General features: G+C 33.1%; 1 protein-coding gene across 9 annotated transcripts in view; it reads right to left on the bottom strand.

Annotated features, from left to right (window-relative positions):
- Positions 1-22749, bottom strand: part of Epha6 (EPH receptor A6) — an 806211-nt gene that overhangs the window by 140940 nt on the left and 642522 nt on the right. For all 9 annotated transcript variants that reach the window (XM_063224791.1, XM_063224793.1, XM_063224792.1 and 6 more), the window contains one exon: positions 10534-10595. In XM_063224791.1, the coding sequence (XP_063080861.1) occupies positions 10534-10595 (62 nt within the window). The remainder of the gene's footprint in view (positions 1-10533; positions 10596-22749) is intronic.

Below are 22749 nucleotides of genomic sequence, written 5' to 3'. Positions count from 1 at the left end.
GAGATATAGGAGAAAATATAAGGTTGTTTTGACTGATATTTCCAATAATGTTACAGAATTTCACTTTGATGGATGATTATTACAGTGTATCAGAACTACCCACACAAGGCTTTGTAAATATGTCTGCTTATTTCTGCATAGTTATTGTGTAAAATCTCTTTCAGATGATCATTCTGGTGTTCAAGCATGACTAAAAATCAAAAGTTTTGGTTTAATATTCCACCATACAAATCCAAAATTTCTTACATGGTCCAAATGTTTGAGAAATTCATACAACTTCTGTATAAAAGGCATGATCAAAATTTATGGTGAATTATTATGTTTTTTTTTAAATGATTACAGTAAGACACACTGCCATTAATTCCCTTCATAGCACTCCCCTTCACTTCAAACATGCATATCCCATTTTTCTTGCCACTTTCAGAGGCAGTTCTGGACATGCTCTTTCATCAGTGTCTTTAGGAGGTATAATAAAAAGCTACAGTGATGCACTGCCAAGTACCTTAAAGTGGAAAGGCACACATCAAAAAACCTTACAGTGTGAACATATTCACCATGATTACCAGATCTTGAAACATGCAACTTCCGGCTCTTTCTCAAAGTCAAAATGACTATGAGAGTTAAAAGTTTCAAATCCGTTCTGGACATCAAAGCAGCCAAGATGGAACAACTAAAAACTCTCACAAAAAAAAGACTTACAGAACACCTTCAGCTATAGCAAGAAGGACAGGTAAGTGTGTTTAAAGAGAGAATATTCTGAGGGGGATCAATGGAAATGCTTCTTTTACTGTAATATTTTTAAACAAAATTTAAACGTACATTATGTATTTTGATAATGCTTTATATATCAGTATCATTATGTTATATGCCAAATAAAATTTATATAAAGTCAGTTATAAAAGAATAAACAAAGGAAATAATAAAATACAATTTCACGGTAACAGGTAGTATAAATTAAAATATATAAATTCTTATTATTGGATTGAATATTGATTAAATCTTGTTGATCTAACTCACAATTTAAAATTAGAAACTTAACCATCCTTATATTTTATGTGTAACAGGATGTCATATATTTGGATATTTAGCATCACACACTATTTTTAGACTTTTTATTTGGCACCAAGTAGGCACAAGTTTGATAAAATAACATTCTTCTGAATGATGTTTCATTGTTTTTCTTAAAAAATTGACCTGCCATCCAACTCTAGTTTTTATGGTTTAAAATGTTATTAGTGCTTAACTTAAAATGAATTTGAGGTAGATTAATTCCATTTTTATACATTGGCACTAATATAGTTACACACATACAATTCCCAAGAAAAGTGGAGTAATAAATTCAGCTCTCATTATTAATAAATAACTAGTGCAAGGTAAAATGCCATCTTTACTAGATTTATAATTTGAATTTATAAATATTTTAAAGGATCCCTTTAATTTTTTAAATTAATATTTGCTTTGAATTTGTTCAAGGAACTCTTTAAATGATTCACATTGCTTTTGAAAGGCTGATATGAATTTATATGTATTATTAAATACTCATATTGCTTAGGCATATCTATTATTTTAATAGTGAAAATTAAAACCATTTTTAACCACCTGATAAAACAGATCACGAAGTAACTAAAAAATAATACTAAATTCTTACTGACATGTTCTAAAAATACTACAATAATACTAAATGCCACTATGGATATCTTATTATATGTATATGAAACATTTTACTATGAGTTTTATGTCTATTAGTCATTTAATATGATAATATGATTTTAAGTAGTTCATTATGGACCTTTTTTTGTAGATGTGTTCTTAATATTGTCTTTATATACTTTATTCAATTTGCCAGAAAATCTCATTGGTGCTACTTTAAAATATCTCTCAGAATATGATTGTTCCCATCAAGTCTGTGCTTCTTGAAGTGATCATTATCTCTTAACTAGATTAGTCCCAAAGCCTCTCAGCTTCCCTATATCTATCCATCTAACTTTATCTTTTTAATATAATAGCTGGTATCTTTTTAATATAATAGCTGAGTGATGCTTTTAAAATATAAGCTGGGTAATAATTTTATGCCTCTCCTCAATCTTACAATGATTACAGCAAAACAAAATCTGTCACAATAATGCCCTAACGGGCCTTGTTTCAGTGGTATTACAACTCAGTCGTCTATTGGACTCATCAGGGATAACTTTGATATTTTTTTTCATGTGTCCATCATAAAAGAGTCTGACTTACTTGCTTTAGAGTACAGCCTAGAAGTTGGTATTACAGATTTTCAGATTAAATGGCTGTAATGTATGGCCTAATGAATGTAGGTTGAAAACAACTGTTCAAGTCTGTGCCACTTTTCTGTTTCTATGTACTGTGATTTCTTCATCTACTACCTTTGTTATACATCGCATTTTAACCAGACTGATAGAAAAATATATGTATTCTATTTAAATAATATTATCTATTTTACAGCAGACTAAAAGAATCATAATAATTATGAAAAGACAACAGGCATAAATTGAAGTTGTCTTAGAAAAGAAATGCAGATTATGTCTTTGAGTTTAAAGATTTATTTATGGTTATTTTCAGCAATGAAATACTCCTTTCCCAATGCATTACCACTTGCTATTATTACTCCCTTGAATATTTTCACCTAGGTATCCATTTGGTGTGTTCTCTCATTTCTTTTGATTTTTATGCAATAGCACTTTTCAGTGGGGCTTTCTCTGTCTGTTTGATTTTATACAGAAACCCATTCTCATTTTTGCTTCTATTTCCTCTGCTTTTTCCCCCCTCTAACACAATGACAACATTTAATATACTATATATTCTGGTAATTCATTTCCTTTCCAACTAGATTTTTAATTTCTGTTTTGTTACTGCTGTACACTAGCAAAAAGAGCTTCATTATGTTTATATGACCAAAGTACCTGTAAGGCTGCCATACTGGTTGTATGCATTTTTTTTCTCTTGGGTGACCTAATTGATACGTTAACCAATGCTCCCCTCTATAAAGAATTGTAAATCCCTGGAAACCTCACCTAATGGATATATTAACCATTGTTACCCTCTACAAATAACAGATGTGGTGCTGACAAAAGATTGTTAATTACTGCTAGACTTCTCTGTTCTTTGCTAAGGGAAACAAAGTTCTTCCTCATTAGCAGATTTCCTGATTTACACCCATGACCCCTTTACTTTGTAAACTGTGATATCTACAAAAGGGCTAGAAAAGTTTCAAAGCAACACACAGCTTTTGTAAACTCCAACTGCACTGTGTCGCTGGGCCTAGGATAAAATAAATCAGTGCTGCTTTAAAATATGTTTTTGCCCATTTTTTGAACTCGAGTTTCAGGGCTCATTTGTGGATTACAAGAGTTACCATCTGTATTCCAAACTCCAGAATAACATCTGGCTTACAATAGTTTGCCAATAGACATTTGTAACAAAATTTTAATGAATGTTTTATCAGCTGTTTAATATTGGGGAGGTTACCTGACTTGCTTTGCCTCAATATCCTTACTGGTAAAATACAGACAATAATGTTACTTACTTAATAGTATCATTGTAGGCAATAGGTGAGCTAATTCATGCAACTGGAATAATGTCTGATTCAGAAAGCACATAAAACTGTTAGTCGCATAAGGTAATTATATATATTAATCTTCATCTTAATTTTAGCCACCAAATTCAAGCTTGATATCTGGAAATTGTCATCCCTGAAACTGTTCATTTCAGAAATTTTAAACATTCATTTAGTATTGTATTGGTACTTCTGCTCTTGAGATAAAAATATGACTAAAAATCACTGATTTATAGCATTTGCCAATTTCTTTTTTTTCAGAACAGAACAATTTAAGCAACATAGTGTTTCACCACAAGACAATCTGACATAACAGTAGTTACCATAATGTGTCTTTTTCCTTGAAATATTTCAGTATACCTTGATATACTATAGTATCAAACATAAAAAGACAGTGTAACACCATTCAAGAGAATGAAAGTATTACAGGGTATTCAGAACCAACTAACAGAAAACAAACAATGGTTTCTATATTATCTCCTTGTCTATAAAAAATTTTGTTTATACTATCACATACAATAAAATTCAATAAGATACAACATGATAAAACTGATGGAGACAGAACATAAGCTTGGTGGGACTTCAAAACAAGATGATATTAAATGATCACTAGCTGTTATAATGTCTTATTTCTTCAAAATAGTGGGGTAAATTTCACCACAGCAAATTTCAAGCCACTATCAGTCTAACAACCAAATCATAAAGTTCTTAACCATTTAATGATCATCTATTTCTTGCTAACTGGTGTGTCTTGTAGCATGTCACTGCCTATATCTATGATTTTTCCTCCTGCAGCTCTCTTATCTTGTATACCTTATTATACTTCATTTTCTACTCAATAAAGTCTTCTAGTCTGCAAATTTCCATGTGTTTCTAGCAGGATGCTTGTGTCTGTTTCTTCTCGGTCAATCTAGCAAAATTTTGTCAGTTCCCAATTTCCTTACCTAGCTTCTCCCTTCTTGACCCATTATTAAGAAGTTGGTATCGAAGTCTTTAACTACCTTTAGACAGTAAAACTATCTACTTCTTTCTTTAATTTTATCAGTTTTATAGCTTCGTGATGTTATCAGTTATGCAAGCTTTTGTAGATGATTTATCTTAAGATCCAAGATAGATGAAGATAGAAGAAAGTTTAGACAGTACTCTGCAGGAGAAAGAAAATCAATGGATAAGGCAAAATAGTACATGGTGAAATAAAAAATCAAGGGCCCTGATAGATTGACTTTGGGCAGCAAAATTTACCTCATCTTCCAAAACTGCAGGGATGGTGCGTTGTGCACCTAGAAAGTCTTCTGAGAGACTGGCCTGAGCTGAAGAGACTGATTACTGATGCCGTTTTGTTTCTGCATAGCACAGGAGGAGGGTTTACATGTTAGCATGGGGACAAATCTTCATTTGAGGAGAAAGTTTAGAATATGTGCTAGTCACAAAAAGTCACTGATCATTAAGCACCTGATCAATAAAACCAGGTTAACTCCAGGAACAGTCTCTTCAAGACCCCACTAAGGGCAATCAACTACATACTTTACCAAGTTTTTAAAAGGTGTAAGTGGCTCCCCATCCCAATCACTAGTATTAGCTACAAGTACTCTCCTCATGAAACTGTCATTCATAGTCTTTAATCCTGGAGAAAATAACTGAGAAGTCTTGCTGAACCTCTAGCTGATACTGAAGAACATAGATGTACTACGGTAGTGTGTGCCTATCTTACGTGATTGTTCAGCACAAATGTTCCACTCCTCTAAACATAAAAATTGAAATAATAAGGTTCTGGTTTGTAAACTGGGTATTACAGAAAAATGATGATGCTAAAACGAAGTTGGAATACTAATTAAAGCTACTTTCAGGTAAGTAATCAGTGAGTCCATGCTAATTAAAAAAGAAATAAAGAGGTTGCTGAAATAAAGGGGGCTAAAAGGAGCACTTTCATCCTTTTTCCCCCCTTTAAATCTTCGTTCACATCAGGACACAGAGTTTTTCCCTCAGCCATCAGAGGAGTTTCTGTCTTAGAAGCAGAGAGTGAGCCTTTATAAAACAGTGAATTTGCTATTGCCTCAATCTCATACATTGCAGCCTTCAGAATGGTAAGAAGTATATTACTATTATTTACAAATTATCCAGTTTATGATATTTTCTTATAGCAACAGGATGGTGCTACAGGTAAATTATTTTTGAGAAAGATACTAAGATTATTCAGTGAATGGTGCTAAGGAAGCTGGATGTCCATGTACAAAAGAATGAAGTTACACCTGCACCTAACACCATATACAAAAATAACTTACAATGGATCAAAGACCTAAAACTAAATAAACTGATAAGAGAATTAGGAGAAAACATAAGGTAAAACTTGATGACATTCTATTTGGCAATGATTTCTTGGATATTATCTTAAATATACAAGAAATAAAAGAAAAAATAGATAGTACAAGACCAATAAAAAGAAGATAATAGTCAATCCAGAATGGGCATCATAGTGAATCTTATTGCCTTCAAAGTGGTTGCCTATACCCTCAAACTTGATATTATCAAACAAAATAGAATATAGTAGAATCAGACAGAACAAGATGAGGAGAGCAACACTGGGGTTCAAATCAGGTTAATAGGAAAACAAAAAAGTTACTATAATATATCCCACTATTTTTAAATTTAGTTTTCCCTTAATTGAAAAAAAATAAGAAAAAATACATTAATTTTGGAGATTGAGATAAAAGAGGACATTGTAACAGAACAACACAGGTCAGAACCAAACATTTTCAGAGTTTTTTTGGTTTTTTTTTTTTTTTTTTTTTTGGTCTTTTTCCTTTTTATCAGTACCAGGGATCGAACTCACAACTGCCTGCTTGCAAGCCAGGTGCTTATGCCGCCGAGCTAAATCCCCAGCAAGCGTACTGTTTTGATCAATTCTATTATACCTGATGATATAGGCAACTCTTTTTAAAAATAGCAAGAGGCACAATGGTAACCATTTTTGATCACCTGGTATTCTATTTTTGCATCATGTACTATGCCCATCCTTCTGTTCTAACCGACTCTGTTCTGTTTAGTCACATTAGGTTTTATTCTCTTCAAAAAAAGTAATAAGAACTGTGGGAGTAAAAAAACCCAAAAAGTGTAATTGTTATTGTAAAAAAGAGAGGAAGGGAGGGTGGTCTAAGGGATATAACTGCATGTATGTTTGAGTGTGTAGGATGGAAAACCATATTACTGAGCTTTTGTGGATCATTGAATGGAACTGTCTGCAATCTCACTGTATGAATGTCCACTTTATATGCTTTAATTTTATAATTTGGACAACTGTTTCTGGGATGACAGTGCGTGGCCTATTAACTAGTGATTTCTTACTGTATATTTTTTTTCTTGAAATTCTGTATTATTTGTAACCTGTTACTGCTTTGTTTTTTATTTCCTTTCTTTTTTCTTTAAATAAAAAAAAAAGAAAAATAGACAAATCAGATTTTCTCAAAAGTGAAATCTTTTGTGTCAAAAAACATTACCAGCAGAACAGAAAGACAACTTACAGGAGATAAACTATTTGAAAATTATATGTCTGCTAAAAATTAATATTTAGCATATATAAATAAATTGTTAAAACTAAACAACAAAAGAATCTAATTAGAAAATAGAGGACTTGAGTAAACATTTAAGCAAAAGAGATGCACTAGTAACTGATAAGCACCTAAAAGATGCTGGGCATCACTAACGCATTCTGGGCAACTGGGCTGATGCTTTGCTCACCAAGTTGGACCACACCTTATTTTAAAATTAAAAGCACACACATAATCTCTCATACACAGTCATTCTCTGCATATTTGCATGAGTGTGCACACACACACACACACACACACACACACCGCAACACACTTGACCATGCCTCCCTACTGCTAATATATATCATGAAAAATGTCCACAACGATCCCAAATGGCACGAGATTTATAAATTCAGTGAAGTGTCACAGCCAGTCAGCCACCAGCACTGGCTCTAGACTATAATCTTGTACTTAGTTGTGCTACCACTTCTTCATAATAAAATAGCAAGTTGAAGTGATTTTCAAATAGTGTGGGAGACCAAAGGGAAATCTGTTCCGCCTCCAGTAAGTGCAGAAGGCTATTAATGAGCCAAGGATGGCTTCCCTCCCAAACAGCACATTTAGCCACTTCCTCCTTTCTGTGCTCACAGAAGCTGCGATTATCAAAATTCTAAAGCAGTCGTTTGAAAAATGACTTTGCTTTTGAGAATTTACGGGCTACATATACTTATATTTTATTTCTGCTTACCCTGGGAGTTGAGTGCCTGCTATTCACATAAAGTTTATAATGTACTTTGAGCTTCTGAAGAGTACCCATGTTAAAGAAGAATAAGATAGAGAACTGACAATTCTTCCCCTTCCTATGGTTTTCTTTTTACATTTTAATACCATAATTTTAATTTTAGTAGAAACTATGTGTGCAAAGGAGGCATAGAACACAGAGGAAACATAATTATAAGGAAGGTACTAAGCAATTTAATGAAAAATCCTCAGATATCAGAGCACGGATTTTATGAATATGGCTTTTGATTCATAAAGGCTTTAGTTTCAGTCCTTACTCTACCACCTACAATGTGTCACCCACTATGCCATGTGCTCTATAAAAGTGCCTAAATCATTTAAACAATTGTATAAGGTAGACATTGTTATTGTCCTCATTTACAGATGGGTAAGGAGAGGTTCAGAGAAGTTGGTCGCATATCCAAAAGTACATAGTGTGATAGCTCGGACCCTGGAATAAAATCCAAGGAAGCAAGAAATTAAGAAATTTGGAGAAAAGGCTTTATTTTAGGCCAGGCCTGGCGACAGTCCAGTAGTCAATATGGAACACTGCGCACCTAACAGCTGCTGGTCTCACAATGCAAGGAGGGGGGTGGGTTTGTGGCGCACTACAGAACAGGAACATGGCGATTACATTTCTTGGGAAGAGTAAGGTTCAGGTAAGGGCTGGGCTAAAAAGAAAGTTTAGATTAGGCAAACATCCTCTGGGGGAAGGCACATCCTGCAAACAAGCAAGTTTCCCTGCAAACAAGCAAGTTTAGATTAGGAAGACATTCTGTTCTGCTCTTAAAGAGTTAACTTTGATCTTTTTCTTGCCTCCTACGAGACTTATGAGGGTTTTTTTATATATAGGTTATAACAATAGTCAGTAGGTGGCAGAGAAGGGTATTTAGGTTTTCACAGTAAAAGTAGTATAGCCACATCATCCAACAGTTAAGTTTTTCCCCAGACTCTCTGGTAATATTTATCTACATGGTGCATGGGAAGAGGTGAAAATGCTAGTTTTTAAACTTTAAATCATTAAACATACCACTTGTAATATATATAGTAGAATGTTCATTAGTAAATGTTTATTTATAACATTATTGTTTCTTTATAACATAATTGATTCATGATTCGCCAGAATAAAAACTATATCTGAAACATTTCTCAGTGAATATGCTTGTAGACGTCATTTGACACAATTTTCAGCAGCAATTTAAATTGACTATCTGCTGTTTTATTTGCCATTTTATTCTGCTTTAGGATAACAGCTGATACCAAAAAAGAAAAGAATCAGAAAACCCAACCTATTCTAAACACCATTAGATGGTGGGTCTTTTTGATATGTGCTTGATAAATCTAATATATATATCTAATGGAAAGGCATAGTATATATGCATTTCAAGTACCATAAGTGGTCCTGATAAATTATTCTGAAGCAATTTAAAACATTTACAGATGAAATGAATGTAAGTCATAAAGCAACATATTTTAAAATGGCTACAGAAAAGAGGAAATTGTACTTATGTCAAACACCTATGAATGTCATTTTCCCTTAAGAACACATTTGGTTAAGAGTGTGTGCTGTGAAAGTAGCACTGCTCTATAATGCCTGAAGATTTTGCTGAATTCAGCTTCTGGTATTGAATGTGGACAACAAGTTCAGTCATAGTATAAGTGTATCATCATTGCTAATATTGGAAGAAGAGGGCAAGAAAAATAAATGAAAATGAGATTAAGACAGAGAAGTGGGATGCAAATAGAACTTGTCTGAATAATATGGGGCAAACACTTAATGAAAAAACAATGCTTAATTTTTACGTGAAAATAAAAAAGAGAATATAACAAATCCCAAATGACAAAGTAGCAGTCATTTCAAAAGCAAGAAAAACGGTTGTTTCTGTTATTAGATATACATTAAAGACTACAGTGGCATGCAAATACATGACCTCTGGTAGCACATAATGGCTTTTTAAATCTTAAACATATGATTACACTGAAATATAACCTCCTGTTGTTTTCTCATCTTTTGTTATTTTGTACCATTATATAAAACTAATGATTTTTTGTATATATTCTTTTTTTAGGGGCAAGTCACATTAAAAAGAACGCTTTTAAAATATTGTTCTAAAGCAAATCACTGCTTAAGGATTTTTATTGTTTTCTTTGTTTTCTGAATAATCAGTCAAATGAACTTGAGAGACAAAGGTGATAGAGCTAGGTTTCTCTCGAACACGAGCCACTGATGGTAAACATACAGCAGCTTAAGGGACTGAATGTTACAGACATTGCATAAATATTATACTAAACTGATAAATGTGGTAGAGCAAAATGAATGGGTGTATTAGGCAACTGAGTTTCTTTAAATATTTTTCTTCCTGATGGCATCAATTGGAGTATATGCATGCATGTATGTGTCTGTGCATGCATATGCATGCGTGTATGTGAATGTATAGGGGAAATCAATTATATAATTAAATGTGCATCCTGCCCTCTTAGTGATACATCCTAATTTGTCACCACACCAGATACATGCACCTTAGGGAAATTGCTATCATCCTTCACAGAAAATCCAGGCATAATGTTATGCAAAAATTTATTGTGATGAATGATTTCAAATCTAGCACTGAGAATAACTTATTTAAATGTCGTCAGAAAAGTTCATCTCACCCGCAAAAAGGAGTCTAGGGATCCATTCTCCATATATTCCACCACAATCATTACTGGTCTGCCTGCAAAAAAGCCAGAGAACACACAAGGATTAGAGCAATTACAGAAATACCTGCTGCAGTTAAGAGATTTCCAACTGCGGTGACTAAATTATTTGTATTTTATTAATAGGAACTCATTTTCCAGCCTGCTTCTATAAAAGTAGAATCACATCATAACATATGTATATGTCTATTTCTTTCTAGCATTTATTTCCTCCTGAGTTTATAAGCTGACACAAATTACAATATGAATTTCAAAGGAATGCAGCTTTTCTTTTCCTAAAGCCCTGCAATCATTTTTTCTTGTCCTCTAGTTTTTCCTTAGAAAAGTCTACAAGCCAAAGTCAGGGTTTAATTTTAGGTAGTTACTTTTGCTGCTTTTTTAGCTGCAGTACAGATTCCATTATGGTGCAGCAATTTTGGCTGACTTACATTAGAGTGGCATTTCTGAAACATTCTCAATATAAAATAGAAAGGAGAAATTCATAAATTATTTTATGGGGCTTCAAGCAGAAAAATTTCAGTAAATTGCCAAATGTTACAAAGTTCGTAGTATTTTTAGTGTTTCCCGATCATCTCTTTATTGGAAATAGATTTGATCCACAGAGCAATGATGGCAGTACATGAAAAATAAGCAACTGATTCTGTACTAATCTAGTGCAGAGGCTAAAATGAGAACTGAACATCATTTATTTCTTGTTTTATCATATCAATTGTTATAACTCCAAATAGACCACTATTATATAGAATATTTCTCATAAATAACTTTGTTTTATAGAAGAGAATGAATTTATTCTGCTCAATTGCCCATGTTAAAAGATAAAATTTCAGATGAAGGCCAAAAAGATATTTACCTGAAATAAGTATATGTGACATATTTATTTTTACTTCTATATTCTTGCTTTATATTTGAATTTTGGGGGACAATTTTATCTGTTCTGTGTACAGTCTTACCCTATGACACACACACACACACACACACACACACACACACACACACACAATGTGGACAAATTGTGTACAGATACCAATGATGGAAATATTAGATCTCATTGCAGTTTCTGTCTTTTTAATGAACTCAAACCTTATAGGTTAGAAACCATGACCATCATAAAGTACTGTGATATATGCAAATGCTAGATTTTACATTTGAATCTATATTTTAAAGGAAGATATGCTAAAGGTTAAATGTGGTAATAAAGCTCCCAATTTGTCATGCATAGAATTAGAACCTAAAAGTTTTCCACTTGGTGTGTACTTAAGATATTCTGAAAAATCCCTCAAAAAGTCATTTATTTCATCCAAATATGAAAAAAGAACTTTACCAGGAATTTCTGAGGTCAAATGAACTGTCAGCACTCTTGTGGGTAGGGTCCTAGAAGATCCAGGGTTTAAACCTGAAAACTCCTGCAGGCAGAGGGAGCTAAAAGAAGGGGGCTGATGCAGACACTTGGCTAACAAGGTTGGGGGATGCATATATTCTAGTCTCAATGACAACTAATTACAGATGATACTGGGTAAAACTGAGCTAGTAAGACTCTGACTGCCTACGTTCTTTCCCCATCTTTATAATCTCTACTGATTATGGCAGCCAGAGGAATATGTTTATGTTCTTTGTTTTTAAACCCGCATCTTCCCTTTTTCATAGTGTCAGAACCCAAAGACCTTGCAAGAGTTTCACTTTTATTATTGCCTAACTTCTGCATACTATTATTATCCCTGATACACAGTAAGGAAATTCAGGGAATAGAAAATTAAACTACTTGTCAGTAGTCTAATAAGTAAACCAAGAAGTATCAGTCAAGTTATCTCAGACTTTTGGATACTTTAACCTTTATTCAATAAGTACCTCAGATAAAAGCTCCAAGTCTCTTTCTGTCAGCTGGCTGGCTTTTTCCCCAGTGAAAGAGTCTCTCTCTGAAACAGCTGTACCATGCTCTTTTGCTTCCCCAGCTGTCAGTATCCCTTACATTTGTGCAATCTTGCTTCCTGCCTTTACTTTTTGTATTCACTTGTCAGGATTATTTCTCAGTTTGCTTCTCTCTAATGTTACCATGCTGCCCTCTGCTCCAGGACTTATATACTGCTCCTTTTCCTTGCAAGTCTCACCCAGTGATATTTCATTGACATTCCCATCGTATCTGTGTGCACTAAGAATTGTTATTATGGATTTATATTTTTAGATGGTTTACTTTTTTTTCTCACAAATGCCTTTTATTTTCCTTTTACTGGGATTTTCTAGATCACTAAGCATAGTAGGTGCTTCATAAAAATAAAGAGGTTTTTTCTTACTGATGTTCTATGCTTAAGAAATTAACATTAAAAAAGAAAGTAATATTTAAGTTTTCAGCAAGATTCTAATCTATATGTGTATTTGCAATTAATTCTACATATAATTCTTTAGAAGATGCTCCAGGTATCTCCTAAAATTAATCAGTGATAAGTTTTACTTCTCATTAAGAACAACAAAGAAACAAATGAAGCCTCCCCCAACAAGTCTGTTGCAGTCAGACTTTAAGGGGAATAGGTTTAATACAGGACACATTATTTATAGGATTACTTTATAAAATTCACTCAAAAAGTCAAATGCAGAAGAGTGCAAGAAGTCTGTCAATGCACTAAAGACTTAAAGAATCCTGCTGAGGGCCTGGATCCCACCGCAGTGTCCAGCTGGAGGGCTAGGGCCCATGACAATGTCTCATGCAAGTCTGTATCAAGGATCCGCACTGCCAAGTCCCAAAGGTCCTAAATGGTGGAAGCTAGAAAGTCTGCATCAGTGGGATAAAGGATGTGACAGCAGGCTGAGGATCTGCATTGGAGTCAGGAAGCAACACTCAAGGTGAGGACAAGAGCTCCCTTGAAAATAAAAGGCAGCCATTCTCAGTGACAGCAGGGACCCATGTTCCTCTGAGGATAACAGCTGAGTTCTGATCAGGAAAACCAGTGTGACAGACTTCTCCAGGAGGATCAATAGCAAATCTTTCCCTCTAGTTCTCTTTTTTATGCTATGGACAGTAACCCTCAACTGGGACTTCACACCCGGAATCATACTGAGTTCCCTGGGTGTTACAAACTGATCATTAGTTAATCCACCACACCCAGTTTTTTAGTAAAAAGAAATAGTTTTTCTTATCTATAGGAAAAGCATAAGAGATTAAGTTATTCATTGTTCATATGTAACTGCTTTCTCGGCAGATCTTGATTCTAGTGCAGTTTAAAATATCCATAACTGCATCTAGGCTATTTTGAAGGGGAAAAAAAAATCTAAAAAATTAACTTTGGGTTTCTTGGAAGATCTCTTAAACTGATGAGACTTCTAAAACAGAGAGGAAATTTTGAAAACTAACATTTAAGAAATTTGGAATTTATTCACTGTGTATTACAAAAGAGGTCTTATGACAGGAGCCATTTTGTACTGGCTAAAATATATATAAAAGAAAACATAATTAAGTATTTTGAAAATTTAGAAAGGGAATCTATTACTTTCAAATAGATTTTGCAAGAGTAATAATGAAATATTTAATTTTTGTATATTGAAAAAAATAGAAGCAGTGACCTCTTTCACTTGAAACAGATTTTAAAAATAGTGTCTTATAATAAATAAATCTTTAAATCTTTTGGGAAGATTCTTCAAAGGGGAATAGCAGGGTCAAATGGAATGTCTAGTTTTAATTTTTTGAGGAATTTCCAAACTGATTTCCATAGTGGTCATACCAACAATGTGGAAACCCTCTGGCATACAGGCCCAACCCAAAATATAAATAAATTTTAGAGCAAAATAAAAGATAGATAATAGGAAACAGGGAGACAGAGCTTGGGCAAAAGGGTAGTGGAACAAAAGATGAAGGAAAGAGGAAGAGAAAGGGAAGAGGATTTACAAAAGAACTAAGATGTAGCATGTGCATGTTACTCAAATGCTCAGATTTGAACTTTGCATCTTATACTTTGTGTGACAGCACTAACACCAGCTGTTCGTTGAAACTAAAGAGTTGTTTTCTTAGTTCACTGCTAGCATCTAATCTATGATTCATTTCCTCATCATTTTCTATATGGAAGTTAGTTATAATGTGAAGGTTAAAAGCAACTTTATAACTAGTTCATAGTTACATTTATAACAGAAAATAGATAAGTATAACAGAAATTACCAAAATTATGATGCTATTTCCCTTTTAATTTTTAATTTTATTAGTATATGTTTGCAGTACCTAATGATTACATTCACTGTAGAGAGTTAAAAAATAGCCCAGATGTAGTTATGGGTATTTTAAACTGCATTAGAATCAAATCTGCTGAGAAAGCATTTAAATATGGCCAATGAATCACAAAATCTCTGATCTTCCTTTTCCTATAGACAAGAACACCTTTTTTCTTTCACTGGGATATATAGAGACCACTGACAGATACATATTTTTCAAATACTTTTCCACTATTTGTAATGGTTTTGATAAAGGAGGTATGGGGTAACCATGTGATCGTAAGATTATACTTTTCTCATGCTGCTGTTAAGTAGAAGAAAAATGTTCTTTAATGTCCTACAGAAATAATGGAAAAATATTTAACAGTGAAATAGATTTTTTATTCCTGAGAGAAGATCTGTGAAAGAAGAGGATCACAGAGATTTAACATTTTCATGTAACTAATGGGTTTGTGCTCAATGTAATGCTGTTTGTCAGTCTGGTAATTTCTAACGTGCAGTCAGTAAAATCTCTACAACTTCAATACTCTATTACAGATTAAAATCATTCTATTTAAGTTTTTATCATATCTATATTTACTCTGTCAGGCAATAAAATCTGTGGTGATATCTTGGATTGACAAAGTGGTTACATTTTTTTCTCTGTATCTTCTAAATGAGGAATATTTGAGCCAATTCTTCAGTTTATTTCCACCGCCCTTGCTTCTGTTGTATAGATAGTAAATTATAACCACTAGTGAATTTTACAATACATGAAATAATTTTCTTATATTTCTATGCAGTCAAAAGACATGAATAACACAAATTTGAACAGTTATGATATGTTTAAAAATTATTGTTTTTATTCACATAAGTAGTGAAGTAAAATTATTTCCTCTTGGAGTGTTGCCTGGTGATTGATTATCAAATCATGTCACAAACCAATTTCATCCTCAGTGAGTTTAAATTCAAATGTTTATAAAACATTTAAATTAAACTTATTTATAATTTATATTTAAAAGCATAAAAACCATACATTTGTATGGGGTACCATATGATGTCTCAGCATGTTTATACATTGTGTAGTGTTTAAGTCAGGGTAAACATGCCATCACTTTAGACATATACTTTCTATATGGTCAAAACGTTTGAAAAATCCCTTTTTTCCGTATATTTGTGTTTTGAAATGTACACTAATTACCATTATTCATTCACCCTGTTGTGCAGTAGAACACCAAAAGATTCTACTTCTAACTATAACTTAATACTCATTTGATTTGATCAAACTTTCACCCCAACACATTCTCCCTGACTCAGGTAACCACCATTCTACTCTCAGCTTCTACGGTTCTGCTTTACAGCAAGGTTACTTCTGTGTCTTACTTCATTTAACATAAAGATCTGCATGTTACCACAATCTTATAACATGTCTCCCAGAGGCTCCCCCCCCCCAATCTTGTGTGAAATACCACTGTTCAACCAGTTACCCAGAATTATAACTCTATTTTGATATTGGACTTCTCACTTTAATCAATATTAGTCTATAAATTTTAAGTTCTATACAAAATTTATTGACACTGCCCACATCCTGCCTTTATTAATTTTTTTTTTGCCTTATCTGTTACAATGATTTTTACTCTTCTTCTCCCCACATTGCAAGTTAAATCTTATATATCCATTATTTTTCAGTAATATATCAAATAAGTTTTAAAATTCCTAGTATTTACCAAGTACTCTTCTGGGCTCTGGATACAGAACCTCAATCATAGAATACCAGTACTGTGAGAGTAGAAAGGCAATAGAAACAAGGTCAGTGACGAAGAGGGGCTAATGTCTGTCTTCTCCACTTAAATAGCATGGTACTAATCACATTGTGTACTGTAGGATTAAAATCTAAACTGATAAGTAAAGGGTTTTCACAAACTGCTCTGCATTCACTTCTGCTGTCACCCTTGCCGCCCTGTATTTATATATTTCCTGCTTATCAAATGTATAGGTTATGCACAAATCTTTAAGTACACATTTGCTTGTGTTTTCTTCTTTAGAAGACTACTTTCTCACTACCTTGACTTGGTTAAAATAATACACTTTTTAAAAAAGCAGCTAAAATACTATCTCCATTGTAAATTCTTCCATGAATCACTTCTCTTTTAGAAAGTGTTCATTTTTTAACCTTCTCCTCCTTTTATTTTTTTATGGAGTGATATTTATATTAACAATATGTCTATCTCCCACTTTAAAGTGCTCATGAGGCCAGGATTTGTGCTTAATTCTTTTCTGTTATTTCAAAACATAGCATAGACCTAGGAATAAAGTATACAATTCTACTTTTTTGAATTGAATATCAGCAAGAAGACATAAATAAGGATGTTCTTTAAGAATGATTCTAGACCAAGAAAAGTATTTGAAATAATAGACTGGCAAATTTTAAATCCTTTTAATCCTAAATTACTTGCATTATGAAAATAGTTTTAAGAACAAACTTCATATTTCTGCCATTGTCGATCAGTAATATGATCTTGGACAAGACATTTTAGCTCTGCCAGATTTTTCATATACCAAATATGGATAAAATTAGAGACCCTGTTAAATTTCTAAAAAGTCTAAATGAGCACATATATAATTAACACAGTATCTGGCAAAAACAGTGCTCATTTTCTTTCTTTCCTTGTTGCACAGTTATCTGACTTCCTCTTATATTTATTCACTATGTAACTTTTTTTTCAAAATATGGATTAGTTTTATTTTACATTTGATATTGATATGAAAATTCTCTTATCTCCTATGGCAAAATAAAAGTTCAAATAACTGGAAGTTACATGTTTTATAAGATACAGTAATTTCCCAGTTTAGTAGTGAAATTCTTGTATCTTACACATTCTGGGATTGTTGATTACCTTCTACCTTGTAAATCATCAGTGCAGTTGGAATTTATGGGATTAATTTCAGAGAAACTGATACCGAAGACATTTTCCAATTTATACAAGTGACTTTCACAACTTACATTTCATCTCACTGTCTCAGTTTTATTGTATTTTTATATTATAAATTTATTTGTATATTTATATATTATATATAATAATACAAATACCACCTCCATAGGTCAGCTGTGTGATGAAAAGGGAAAATATATTTGAAACACAAAGAATAGTACCTAATACTACACATGGGGTCATGCAATAATAGGTCCATTAATGAATGAATGGATTTATGCTGAGCTTTTTATCTTACTGACTAGATACTGAATCTTAAACTAAGAAGTAGTTTACAAAATTAAGATATTTCACTATTGAAAATGACTAATATTAGTATATATAGGAACTTTCTAATGATTTAAAAAGTCCATTTAAATCCTCTTCACCTGGGGTCAACAGTTTTGAAGTTGCTTTATAGAACAAAATGATTTGTCCTATGATATACTAAAATAACTCAAACAAGTATTTCTGTACATATTAGTTTCTTAAAAATAAGTTCTGCTTGAATAAGTAGGTACTTAGGCCCATTTAACTAGCTGTATTGTGTTTTCCATACTATTGACAGACTTGTAACTGTAACAACACATTTTATGGTTAATCTGGAAATGATTATCTTAAACTTGAAACAATTTGATACCCCTTTTTGTACATAATCACAAAGTTTATTTGGTTACACTGTTCCTTTTAATTTTTATCATTTTTTTAAAATATAAAAGTGATGCAAGTACCTTTGGCAAAATGCTGAAGAATAAAATGTTTATTTAGTATTAAACCAACTAAGCAGAAATTAGGAGGAGTGATTTGCATTTATGAAAACAATAGCAATTTAAAACTTAGATTTGCTATACAGTAAACAAAAGGTATAAGGCTAAAGAAAGGAAATTTCCCTGCAGTTCCAGAAAGTAGTGGCATACCATGTGTGTCAATTAACTTCAGCAATATTCAGTAATGTCCTCCTTTCCACTAGAAATTACCATAAGGGCAAAAAGATTTCTCCTCACTAAAAGAGTCTTGTTGACAATGAAAGCTACTGCCAAAGATTCTAATGCTAGGCTGTGTTTTCACTATGTAACACTAACCATACTGCAAAATTTTTATTGCATACATATTTAGAACAGTAATATAGTGATGATCAAATTAAAGCACTGTCTATGTTTAGAAAGTTATTTGTGACTTTTTGTTCCTCAATTATTTTAAAAGAAATAATTGATTATAGAATAATCAATATTTTTGTTATAATTAGATAACAATGAATAAAACATACCAGAAAAATGTTAAGTCTTGAAATATTGTACATTAAAGTCAAATTAGGCTGCAGACAAATAATTACATACTGCTTTAGTTCTTTGTTTTCATCTATAAAAATCTTTTTTACAGATAAATTTTAAATACTTCTAATCAATTTATTTATAATAATTTACTTTCTACAAGTTCTTCAATATGCTGGGCACAGTTCTGTTGGCATTCCATCTGTAATTTATTTAATTTTATATCACCATTGTGGTTAGTATAATTATTACTTCAGAGTCACAAATGGTACTGAGAGTTTAAGGAGCATGCCAAGGACTCAACACAAGTTGTTGGCAGGGCCATGGCTTTTGCCAGGTAATCAACCTCCAGGGTATGAATGCCTGACTATGTTATTATAGCTCAAAATATCACCTGAGTTTCCATTAGTAACTTAAAGAACCTAGAGAATCCTTTTAAGTCCCTGTGTCTTACTGTGGAACCATCATAGAAAAGCATTATGAACTATATACTGTGTAATTCCCAAAGATGTTTTGCAGAGAAGCTCTAGAATCTAAAGTCCCATGAATCATAAAAACCCTCTATGTAAACAGTAAATTATTCCTAAAGAATCTCAGTGAAATATCTTTATATCTTGCATTCTGCATCTCCCAAACATCAATTTATGATAATTTTCTGAAGTTTCTATTACAAATAAATATAAATTTTAAATTATCTTAATAGTCTCATGTAAGGCTTAAAAGAACAAAGCCTAGCAGTTAAAATGTTAGATAAGATGTTCATATGAGACCATTCAAGAGCAGCAATGTGGTATAATTTTACAAAACCTTTGGAGAAGACATTGGGGAAAACTATTTTAAGAATCCCTAAGCTTTAGTATAAAGCATCATATTTCCCAGCAGTGATTCAAATACTAAGCTTTCCTTCAGGCTTTAAAAGTGTCTTATGGTTATATAAGTGATAAAATACGTAGCTGTCTGATTTTTTGTTTCATTCACTATCAAAAGAAAATGATCAGAAAAATAAAACATATCTCTAGACTATCTCTAGATAGAATATATATAATGCATAACCATAATTTTGTTTTTTGGTTGTTCTGAGACACGGTCTTGCTAGGTAGTTTTGTTGCAAAAACCTGATACTGAATTGCAAGGAAGAGACCTTGCACGGAGGAGTTTGGAAGGCAATGATTTATTACTCCAGCGGGCTAGTGGGAATCTGTTCCAAATCATCAGCTCCAACTTGAAACAGAAACTTACACACATTTTGTCAGCAGGAGGTACAAAAGCTGATGACAGTTTATCATATAACTGGTTATATGAAATATGCCATACATTGTCAGGCAGAATTAACTAAAGGGAATTGTTTATTATGAAGTGATAAAATTCTAGGATGGGGGTGCTGAGTGGGGCAGGTAGAGTTAAATGTATTCTTGACTGAGCTGTTTTGACCCAGATAGAAAGTCCTTGAAACATTTTAGAAAAACAGGTTATCTTCTTAGGTAGGAAAATACAGTCCTTGTAGCTAGCCTGGGATAGGTTGTCTATGAAAAGCAGCTGGACGCAGACAGTTAAGGCTGACTAGGTTTTGCCATCTAATTATGTGACAAGTGGGGTGAGCACATCTTGTCTAAACAGAGTAACAGGTTCTTAACTGACTTTTAAAATGTGTTGCTATAAAATTTCCATTAAGGTTCAGGTTAGGCTTAAACTCACTATGCAGCCTCAAAATCACAGTGATCCTCCTGTCTCAGCCTCCTAAATGCTGAGATTACACATGTGAACTGCCATGCTTAGACAGGATATATTTAATGTACCCTAGATATGTGGATTATCTATAATGAAATTTTGATTATAAAGAGAATACTTGTTAAATGAATCATAAATACGATATAATTGAATCACTGATTATTACTTTCCTTTGCTCCCTCCAGGCAAGTTACTATTTATTTCTGAATCTCTTCTGTTCCTGTCACAAGTTGTTGGAATTTTAAGTTTAATTTTGCTAAATATGCTTTCTGTAAGATCTCTTTGAATGGAACCATGAAAAGCCCACACTGTGTCACAGGGAAGTTTCTACCATGCTTTGTTCTACAAAGAACAATAAACACTGGAGAAGGAGGGTACACTTTACATCAGGATCCTTCAAGCTCTTAGTTAGACTCTGAGTGGTCCAGGCACGCCCCAGGGCATGCTGCATTGCTGGTAAGTGGGAATCCTTTGGAGGGGAGTGGCAGTTGAGCAGTCCAGTTCCTTATCATGTTTTAATTAAGGTCAAACACACCCACAAAACAATCTAGGTCAATGTCAAGACTGAATGCTGACTCATACCCAGATTCAGCTAAATTCATAAGCTCTGTAAGTTTCATTTAAAAACTCTAAGGGCAGAAAATGATTGCCAGATGAATCTTTAAAAAGTGTTGACCAATTCTTTGAATACAATCTAGATAAAGGAAACAAATGACAATAAACCATGATGATATCTAGGAGTTAAATATATTCTCAATGAAAATTTAAATAACTTTGCATTTTTAAGATTCAAATTTATTTAAATGGTAAGATAAATGAAGAAGTTATGTTAATAAGCAGGCTTAGTTAAAGTCAAAGGCTAAAATTTTAAAGATTCTGAAAAAGAACTAGTAAGATATCACTTACAGTCTCTTTTAAGATTTTTCATGTATGAAAAGATAGAAATTCACGTTGTAAATGCAGAAAAGCTATATCAAATGCAACCTGCAGCTATTTCCTTTTTTTGCAAATGCACTGTCAGTTTTACATAAAGATGATATGGTTCACTTATGTCAGTTAAGCATAACTTTATACACACAACTTTATATTGAGTCCTTAAGAACCAGGAGTTCTTTATTTATGGTCTTCAGTTGTTCAGGGAGGTCTTGAATTTGTATATAAAATTTACATAATCCACTTTCTTGGGACAGAGAGTATACAACCGTTTTGTTACAGGCAAATGAATTAAATAGAAATATTGTAGACAGTGAGACAGGGTTTTTAGGTCCTTGAAGGAGCCAGGGCAGAAGCCCAGATATCTTGCAACTGTGGGAGACAGACACCTCCCAGTATGGGCCAGGCATCAAGACAAAGGATCAAACAAATGCACCCACATCCTAAGGACTGATATTCTAAATAGGTCTCTATTACTTGAAGAAGGCAGGAGTCACCACTTCAACCTGCCATGGAGAGAGTCACTGCTCTATAAGCATGCCCAATTGCTACAGTGGTTCGCTTCCTCATTTGTTCCCAATTTAATCAATTTTACATGAGCAATTAATCTTGTTGGTTAACTATAGTTCTGTCCCACCTTATGCCCACCTTACAAGTTGCCATGTTGTCCCCACCTTGACCTGTCTCACCATATGGTTTTGACTCTATAAAAGTCCCTAAAAAGGCAGAGTCTTTGGCAACCCATTCAGGATCCCTTCTCTCTCTCAGACAGAAGCTTTCTTTCTCTCAGTAAATATATTCTGCTCTTAACATCTATTTTCCTATAATTCATTCTTCGATTTTTGGAGAACACGAACTTGTACCGGACATTTTTAGTAGGTTGGAAGTTTTATTCCCCTATATCAATTTGATTTTCAAAATTGGGTTAGGAAGAGAGGTAATGAACCACCAAGTTTTCACTTGGTCTTTTTAAATAGTCTTAATTTTGGCCAAGAGACAAAGTAGACATAAATCATAAGGAATCTGAATCCATGAATTGTACTACCAGATGAGGATTGACTGTTTCCAGGAGTCTTTAAACTCATTAACTACAATAA

Source organism: Cavia porcellus, unplaced genomic scaffold (genome assembly GCF_034190915.1).
Source record: "Cavia porcellus strain 051 isolate PalLab524CR breed Dunkin Hartley unplaced genomic scaffold, mCavPor4.1 scaffold_15, whole genome shotgun sequence".
Lineage (NCBI taxonomy): Eukaryota > Metazoa > Chordata > Mammalia > Rodentia > Caviidae > Cavia > Cavia porcellus.
The sequence above is the reverse complement of the archived record's forward strand: the minus strand, read 5'-3'. Positions and strand labels throughout refer to the sequence as shown.